This window comes from Taudactylus pleione, unplaced genomic scaffold, assembly GCF_031769625.1.
Source record: "Taudactylus pleione unplaced genomic scaffold, aTauple2 ptg000301l, whole genome shotgun sequence".
Lineage (NCBI taxonomy): Eukaryota > Metazoa > Chordata > Amphibia > Anura > Myobatrachidae > Taudactylus > Taudactylus pleione.
The window spans coordinates 2591452-2601464 of record NW_028284702.1 but is presented as its reverse complement, the minus strand read 5'-3'; the positions used below and the strand labels follow the sequence as shown (position 1 = coordinate 2601464).

At 46.0% G+C, this 10013-nt stretch overlaps 1 protein-coding gene across 5 annotated transcripts in view; it reads left to right on the top strand.

Moving 5' to 3' along the window:
• The first annotated feature begins 4492 nt into the window (after positions 1 to 4492).
• LOC148511641 (E3 SUMO-protein ligase ZBED1-like) overlaps positions 4493 to 10013 on the top strand; it is a 40547-nt gene continuing 35026 nt past the window's right edge. For 2 of the 5 annotated variants that reach the window (XM_088482955.1, XM_088482954.1), the window contains exon 1: positions 4493 to 4793. Coding sequence is in view for 2 of the 5 variants with exons in the window: in XM_088482952.1 (XP_088339078.1) it covers positions 4891 to 4910 (20 nt within the window). In the remaining 3 variants the exon portion in view is untranslated. Of the gene's footprint in view, positions 4794 to 4828; positions 4915 to 10013 lie in introns of those variants that run through there. The other 3 variants (XM_088482956.1, XM_088482952.1, XM_088482953.1) reach the window with 3 other exon arrangements.

Here is a 10013-nt window from a genome sequence, read left to right as displayed (position 1 = left end):
TTATTTAACCATCTGTGCTTAAGCATGAATATCACTAATACCAGGACTATCAGTGTGCCTTGAGGACCAAGGTTGGGAATCACTGCTTTAGACTCTAAGGCCCTCATTCAGAGCCGTACGCTCTGAGCAGAGCGCACGCTCTGAATGAGGGCCGCCCTCCATAAAAATGGAGCGTCCTCCTGGACGCTCGTATAGCTGTGGGTCACCACCCACAGCCTATACGAGCGTGCAGTTTGATGGCCGCGATGGTCGTGACCATCGCGACCATCGAAACTGCGAGCCGGAGCCTGCGGTTGAGGTTTTCAACGGCAAGGCCCGGAGTGATTTTGGCTCTATCAGAGCCAAAATCACTCCCACTGACATCACTAGTGATGTCAGTGGGCCGGCTTCTGACGGGAGGCGTTCCCTTGGGAACGCCCCCGTCAGGGAGGCACGCCCACCAAAGGGGGCGTGCTGTCAATCAACATCGACAGCACGCCCCCTTTGATCAGACACAACGAGCGAAGGACTTTCCTTCGCTCGTCGCGTCTGGCGCATGCGCACGACGGAGCTCCCTCCGTCGTGCGCATGCTCAGTGCAGACCATCGACCCACTTGCGAGCGGACAGCCGCTTGCGAGTGGGTCTGAATCAGGGCCTAAGCCTGTACAGCAGAACCCTATTTCCCTATCCTCTACACCTAGTACTATGCCTGTCACCAGTGCATATCTGTTTCCATCTCCCACCCCCCACCAGCATCTCTAATACTGGGTATATGTCCACTTGTTGGGTACAGGATCTGTGAATGTGGATTTAGTCACTGTCCCTGCGGGTGCTCTTTCATACATCCAGGTGGTATGATCGCTTCCTGCAATGCGATCATGGGCGTTAATATCACTCCCGGGTAGCATTGGAAAAACGATAATTAATATATGGGCCTCACAGTGAGGAGAAGGGCTCAGAGCTTGCAGGGAAGGAACTGAGCAGGCTGCTGGCTGAGGAAGAGGATACCATTATATTTCACATCTTATCAATTTTGTCTTTGGAATTGGAAATAAGAAGCAAGACCATGGGGAGCACATGATTTTGTATGAGAGGCAGTGGCGTAACTATTGGGGGTGCGTCCAGGCTGTCCAGGCTTCTCCCGGAAATCATATCTACGATGCCGTAGTACACAAGAGCGTAGAGATGTGGCACTAGCAGTGAATGCTAACATCACATTACCCAATTTGTACGCATGTGTAATAGTGTATAACAGAGCAGGGCCGTAACTAGGGGCGTGCAACCGGTGCCGCCTCACTGAGTGCAAGGGCTCTGTGGGCAGCATTGTCGCTGTCCCACGGCCCTTGCTTCTGGATAGAAGGATGTCTGCAACAACACCCTGTAGCCAGGATCACTTGTGCAGTGCCATCCTGGGAGTTCTGTAGACGTACTAGACGGACACACTGCAGTCTGTGCAGCCAATCAGGCGTCCTCAGGATGCTCGGTCAGCGCTGCACTTACCCAGCCCTTTTTCATGATGTCATGCGTGCGACATGATGCTACGTGCTCAGGGAGCAGCGCTGGCACAGGGCGCATTTGTGCCCTGTTATGGCCCTGAATAAAAGTGCCACACGGTATACAGAAGATAGATTAGTGTCTGGACAGTGGGCCTGATTCAGCATGGATCGCAATTGCTCACAAGCACCTTCCCGTTACCACCCACAAATGGCACTATCTGTCACTCAAGATAGCACTCATGACCTCATTCAGAGTCGGTCGTTGCGGCCGCACGGTCGTAAGGTAAAAGGGGCCGGATATGCAAATGAAGCGCTCGCAAGTTGCGTCGTTAAGATGGGATCGTTAGCTGGACGAGCGAGGGGAGGATGCGGCCGTAAGACTAAAAATACACCCCCTTCTCGTTCCCATTACACTCCGGGCATATAAGGATTAATTGAGACCATCAGGAACCATCGGAGCTGGTCGTAGACCTTAAGGTTGACCATACCCTCTCTTAAGCTCTACGATCAAATCAGTGTAAAAACCTCCCATGTCACATGTGCCATGACACTACTTAATTATGCACTCCCATAAAACGCCGTTTGCATAGTCAGGCACGCCTGTGTTCGGATCTCCACTCCCCGGTTCACAAGCACCTTCCCCTGTTACCACCCATAAACGCCTCATCCTGTCACTCAAACTAACGACCTGGCCAAGTTGAAGGAGAGAGCAATTTCTGATCGTAATAGCTAGTCTGCGCACTGCGAATTTTACACATGCGCAGTTTAGCGAACATCGGTGGCGTACAACCGTGCGGCCGCAACGACCGACTCTGAATGAGGTCCTCAGTCTTTGTGCTACGAGCGCACGATTCCTGATCGCAGCGACTGACTCGCGCACACGCACTGCGATGCATGCGCAGATGGGTGACCATCGCCCATAGCGAGTGATCGCAGCTTTGCGTCTGGGTCTGAATCAGGCCCAGCCCGAAGGTAATTTTATACAATATTTTTTATCATTTTGTGCAGTAAACAAAGTGTGTGTACAATGAACCATCAGAAATCAAAGCTATCACTATCTCAATCACGCTAAAAAAAAATCCATATTTCGGAATATTCCGTATTTTGGAATATTTGGATATGGGAGACTCCACCAGTATTCTTAATGGCTGCCGTGCACATAAAATATCAATTAAGTAGAGCGAATAGATAACCGTAAATTTATATAGTATAGCAATCACACCAGTGGTTTATATAGTATCAGTGGGAGGGGTCCAGACATAGGGATCTATGAGGCTGATCACAGATTCCCGATTCTTGGGAACCTGCGTATGCCCAGGACCCATTCTGCGAGTGTACAGAGTGGGTCCTGTGTAGTCAAACGCAGCCCCTTCTGTGCCTCTCCCTGATTGACAGGCAGAGGCATTTAAGGGGCGGTGCGGGGGCGGCCAGCTTTCCCGGAAACAGGGGCGTGTTTGCCCCATTTTCCGGGAGTGGCAAGGCCAGGGTTAGTAAGCTTACTGGCACCGTCGACCATCGATGGTCGCGATGGTGATCCCAGCCTGCTACATCAGTCGCAGTGCTGAGATCGCATATACCTCCTGCTGCATTTGCATAATAGCAATGACGGAATTGCAAAGCTGCCTGCGTGCAGCTTTGCAATTGCGATCCTTGCTGAATCACCCCCTACTGTATGTACTAAGCCATTGTGAGGGATAAACTGTATGGGATTTTCAGCTCAGATAAAACAAAACAAAAAAAACAAACATTTTACTGCAATAACTATTTCCTCAATTACAATAGAAGAAGAGATTCCTGCAACTCGCTGGTGGGATTGAAAAATAAGTATGTCCTGGCTCTCAGAGGCCCTGTCAGAAAGAGTTTTCATTTCATAACTCTTGCTTTGTCCAAACATGCAATTTAGCGCCTCTGCTTTGTATTAAACCTGCATGCAATTTTATCCTAAGTTAGCAAAGGAAAGTTATAATACCTATAAGCCGCAGGAGGTAACTTTTGTTTTTGCTTTTAAAAATGAATCATACGTATTGTGCAAACAAGACAGCGCGGGGGGTTCTCATTTGCTCTTAGTGCGCTGAACAAATATGTTAAGCTGAACATTTTTGTCCCAAAACGACTTTGTCTTTGCCATTGTAATACCCACATTCTCCCTGTGTAGTCACATTACACTAAAAGTACAATAGGCAGACACGCCAGACTCCTCATTTAACACTACTGGTGTGAAGTCATTACTAATTCCTTTATTCTTGTAATGAACCTGGCTTCTGCTAGGAGCGTGGAATACGATTCATTTCAGCCAATATAATGGAAACCAACTGCAGGAGTAACACTCATACAGAAAATAGAATGATAGTACTGTGCAATGCACAAGCAGTTCTGTAAATATTATTGTTTATTTTAATTACTGGTATCCCTATAAATGTGTGCAACAAACAGGTGAGTTTTCCCTAAAGGTATATGATGGCTTCCAGTGTGCTCTACCACAGCCTGCTGCAGACCCTGCCTCAGTGCTAGCCTGGCTCTGACTGCCTTGCACTCTGACTGAGTCAGCATTGTGCCTGGGAGTCTGCTGAACTGCACATACTCAGCCAGCACCATCTACATATCTATCACTGTGTGTGATGTGACTGGGAGCCCAGCTGCTGCCCTGAACACCTGACTTGCTATCTGGTTACAGATATCCCCAGCAGTCATTGGTCACCTTGGACATCAATCCACAGCAAAAAGGGGAGTGGCTTACAGCATGCTCTGATTGGCTGCCGCTAGCCCGTGTCCGAAGCCACGTCTCCTTCTGCCTTCCTCGCCGACCATTGTCTAGCGGCGCTGTCCATCACTAACAACGGCAGAGGGGCGGGCACAACAACCGGGTGAACTCTGCCATGGTTGGCCAGACTCCTGCCCGTCAAAGGGCAGAGCCCAAACCGGCGCCCCCATTGGCCGCCACTACTGTCCGTCATGGGGTGATTACCAATCGATATGTCCAATCGGTACAGGCCGCGGGGGCGGAGCTTGGACCCGCGGTATTAGATTCTCCGTTGTTCGGCAAAGAAAATCGAAATATCAGAAGAATGATTTTACCTCGGGATGGCCGATAGATGACGATACGGACGGAGCCGCGCTCAGGCTGGCGACATAATCGCAACTAGCCGAGGGGCGCCTACCGATACCTCCCGATCCGATACCGATACCTAAAGAGAACGGAAGAGGGGGAGGGGCGGGGAATCTGCTGACCGGACCATCCCCGCCCCGGGGACACCATCACTCGCCTCGGATCGAGGGAACAATCGGAACGGGCATTGCCGATTATCCCGATACTACAGGTGAGGCGGGCGCGGCAAGGCCCGGGAGTGTCTGCCATCAGCTGGCGGGTGGCTGGGAGTCGTGATCAGGCCTCCACTAATCGATATATCGCAACTGATGTGTATCAGGGAAGCCGTGTATGTATGTATGTATGCATGTATATGTACGTACGTGTGCATGCATGCATGTGTGTGTGTGTGTGTGTATGTATATGTATGTATATATATATATATATATATATATACACATACATACATGTTGAGATGTCTCTCTATAGGTATAATGGTGCATGCACTGTGTGTCTGTGCTGTGCACAATATAAATATCAGTAATAATAATATATCAGCAGCAGCCTCCCCGGCATGTGTACAGGCTCCTATCAGAATGACATGGGAGGAGATAGCAGGAACAGTCTCTCCCTCCTATAAATAAATGTAATAATATTTCCCTCTCAGTAGTGAGGAATGGTCCTGTATTTGCTTATGAAGGAGAAGCTCAGGAGTGGGGAGGATTATATAATGTCTGTGATTACTGTCCTAAGTGCTTCTCAGTAACACAATTCAACCGCCGCACTTTAAGGTCACATATACAGTACATGGGAAAAGGCTGAGAGAAGAGGGGGCATTACTGCAAATGCTACAGTAATGCAATCCCATGTAAAGGATGCTTATCACATCATGTAATTATCCCCATTTACATTAAATAGGACAGTCCCTGATCACAGAGGCACCTAGGAGGTACGTTTTAAACCTCACATCACCGCCGATGAGATTTATAGGGAATGATGGTGAGTATTATGAAGAAGGTCGCTATTACAGCTCCTTCCTCCTATCACATTTGTGGTCGCTCCCAGTTCTCATTAGCAGCATCAGATCAAAGCCCTGGAAGTAATAAACACAAAGCAAGTCTCCCTAATTAAATTCACTTGCTGCCGCTCCGTTCCGTTTATTTTTCGCAGGCGATTTGGCCATAAGATCATGTTTTGATGATCTCTGCCTTTTATGTAAATGGAGGTGAGCAATGGGTTAATGTCTCTGTGAATGAACCCGGTAGCTTTAGGAACAGCAGCTTATATGATATGACTGTATTATATAGCTAAGTTATATTACACTCGCTGGGGTCTCCCTGCTACAAGTACACGCTGTTATGGCAGGATTGTTTTACATGCGCTAACATAATGTTAGATGTCAGTAAGGCCATTTACAAAGATGTAAAACTGTGTGCACACCTCTTAATTGTGTTGTGTGAATAATTAAATGGCTTCGGATGTAAAACCCGGAGCTATTCCATGCGCGGTAAACCCGGAGCCTAATTGAATATTCCCCAACCCTGCGCCTAATTGAATATGCCCCATTGTGTGCCTATTTTGTAGTAATTGTTCCCGCTTGGCTCGATAAGAATGGTTCGCAGTCAGGAAGTTTACAGTCTCTTATGTTTACATTCATAATGTCGACATGGTTAAATTATCGCCATCTAACATTTCGAATCTAGAAAATGTCAACATGGACAGAATGACGATATATGAAATGTTGACTTATACCCCTTTTACACCAGATCTAAAACCTGGGTTATTGCAGGGTCAACCCGGGTAGCGCCTTGGTGTAAAAGGGGACAGGGTTGGAAATCCTGGGTCGAGAGACCCGGCAATCCGATTCAAGTAACTAGCAGGGTTTAACACGGGAATGACCTGTGAAACCCTGCAGTGTAAACAGCGCGATCCGAGTCACGATGACCTGGAGCGTGTCGCAAGCCAGCTTCAGTGGCACTTGGAGATTACGTCATCTCCAAGCGTCCACTTCCACGCTGGAAGAGCCAGGTCACTGCAGACCTGGCTCCGGTGTGAACGGCACCGACTCAGGAATATCCTGGGTCGGTGCTGGTTAAATTCCGGGTCTGATCCTGTTTGGAACCCTGTTCCAACCTCCGGGTCAGACCCGGAATTTAGGTATAAAAGCGGTAGTAGTGTAATTGTTGACATTAGGGTTGCCTTACAAATGGATTGTCTACATTTAATCAGTGTCAACAAGCTGATTGTCGACATGACAAATATGTCAACATTTCTGTTGACATGGTCACTGTCTACATAATATATAGAAGCCATAAGAGGCTGGTTTAAGGTGGCATCAACTGCATGGGTGCAAAATGCAGCATTTAGGTGGGAGATGGAGTAGATTAGAGTGTAGTAAAGATGATCCCCTTCAGTTTTTTGTAGCCTGATGTCATCAGCTACTGTCCAACGTCATTCCCTACTTTCCACGTGGGCATAGAGGGGGAATATAATCTTGTGGACTGTATGGGCAGAGAACCGCACTTCCACCCTCACTCCATGTCACTTCCAGGTACAGAAACTGAAGAGGAAATATACCTTTCCATAATTCTCATGAGACAGATTACAAAAGCAGTGTGTAGGAGTGCACTACCCTCAGCCAAATAGGCATATTGCTAGATGTGTAGCCGGGTCACATTGTTCCATCCATGGTGTGTAGTTAACCTGTAGTGACACCTAAGCCTATGTTATGGCATAGTAACCCATGCTATTGATAAAAAAAGTATTGCCCCTCAGTTGTTGTTGAAAATATATTGTTTTTACAAACTCTAATAAAGTACAGAGAAATAATTATTTAGGTAATGCCATGCTTGCCTATGGGAGACTCACAAATTTGGGGAGCTCTCCATGACTCCTAAGAAAGTAGACCAGTCTCCCGAATTCGCCCATTTCCTCACAGGAGTGGACGGTTCAAGTGCTCGATTTGCGAAAAATTGTGTCATGTAGCCTAACCCCCCCTCCCTGCTGCACAATGCCACTAATGGCTGGTGTCTACTGTGTGGCTTGTGTAGAAAATCAAGTATGGGCTATGTGTAGTCAAACATTGTATTTACTGCACCATGCTGAACTACGCTAATGATTTGAAAGTTTTGTCGCAGTACAAATTTCTGTTAAATGGTTACTTTAATTATAAGTATACCAATGTGATATTTTGTCTTGTCATTATGAAAAGAATCAATATATGGTACAAACTACCCATCATTTAAAAGATCAAATTAAGGAACTTTTATTGCTCATTAAGGGAGACAATGAGAACCATCTAATAGCAATACATATTAAATAATCTAATAATTCAGCTGCTGCTGGTCTACAGTTTCCAACAATAGACAGTTGCACTTTATCCACTGGATGAGAGTTGGGGAGATTGTGATTCGAAATAGAAGTCTGTTGGGTTTTTTAAATTGAGTTTTAGATTGAAGGATTGTTTTCACGGCTTTGAATTGTTGTCCCTCAATTTGAATAATGTATTTTCGACAATTTCAAAGGTTTATATTTATATCTTTTTATAATTCTTGGATAGTTGTTTCCCATATATAGCAACTTGCTTACATACATAGAAAATTTGGGTCATTGATATGTAATGGTGGGTGCAAAGCATTATCTTTAATGCCACATGGGAACTACATGAGTGTTGAAAAGAAAAGTATATTTATTGTTGAACTTACCCGCTATGATGATGATGATGGTAATGTTTATTTTTATGAAATTGTTATTATTTATTAACCTTTATTTATAAATATGAGATATCTATGGATGGAGCAATGTTTCCATCCTATTTGCTTTTGTTTTCAGTTTTTCAATTTTTTTTGTTTGTTTTATCATTTGTGTTATTAGTATTGAATAATGTTTACCACCCTGTACTACATACACATAATTGTACATGTTTATTGACTAAATAAAGTAATACATATACATATTTGTAAATACTTGTTTTACAGGTTACTCATTTTATATCAGAATTGATATTATTATTATTATTATTATTATTATTATTATAATATAGTAGTAAAGGGTTCCCGGCATATGCTGGATCACCTCAATCCACCAAATTCTCCGCCTGGTCCTCCCCCGGCTCTGTCCCCGCTGTACATACTTACCCCTTCCCGGCGCAGAATTTTTCTTTGTCCAGGTCTATCCCGTCCTTAGCGGATTTTTATATAGATATCTATTATAAACTTTTATTTATAGTGCACTACACATAGTCTACAGCACCGTACAGTGATAAGAACACAATGATATAAATATTACATTTGTACTTGGGAGAATCACACAATGATCAAACCAAAGCCGGTGGTAGGAGAAATGAAAGGTAAGACAGAGAGACTCACTAGGGCTCCCTACCCAGGGGGAGTAGGGAGCATACGGTATTCACTGAGCCTGTACCCATTAAGTGGACAGACGGGTATGTATGAAGCAAGTGTTCAGGGTTCGTTTGAAAATGTGGATGCTGGCAGAGTGTCTGAGGGAGTGAGTTGCAAAGCAGAGATGCAGCACAGAAGAAATATTGGTAGCGGGAGTAAGAGGATGCGGTCAGAGTTGAGGGGAGGTGGTGGACAGTAATGAGCATGGCGATATGCACTGGAGTACCATAAGTCATGCAATAGATGCCTAGTCTCGTGTATGACCCTGTCTAGCCCTGCGAACTGCAGCAACTCAACGTGGAATCGATTCCACAAGTGTATGAAAATCCTCTGGAGAGATGTTGACCCACGTCATCTGCATAGCTTCCCACAGCTCCCTGATACTTGTAGGTGCAGGATTTTGGGTGCGAATGGACCTCTCCTCCACCATAAATGCGTGATTGGGTTCATGTCGGGCTAACATGGTGACCACACCATTCGTCGGTACTTCATGCATTGAATGTGGACATGATTTGTGACAGTGTCGCTTGTCTGTTACCACGGACACTTCTGACCAGACACTCGGTCACGATCAGTAAACACTTGTGGTCGGCCACTGCACTGTCCAGGGTGGGTGGTAATGCCTTCCATGAGGTATTCCCGGTACACACGTGACCTTGTAGATCGAGGAATGTTGAATGGTCCATACACATTCTCAGAAATGGAATGTCCCATCCGTCGGGCACCCACTATCGTGCCACGTTTGAACTCCAATAATTCACGTTGCCTTGCCATGAGCAGCCTAGCTGGTGTTCAAACTGACTCACGAGATGTCACATTACAACTGATGCAGGTCCGGGCATTTCCATGACGTCACAGTACGGTGACGCCACCTGCCATTACCTTTACATTCTGCTATCCCATAACTTTTGGCACTTCAGTGTATAAGGGAGAGGGCTTTATAAGTGAGAGAAACGTGTTTACATTGTATTCTGTGTTGGATGGGGAGTCAGTGAAGCAGTTTGCAGGGATTCGGTATGATTTGCCGCCGGCCGCATCCCGATATCGGAAGC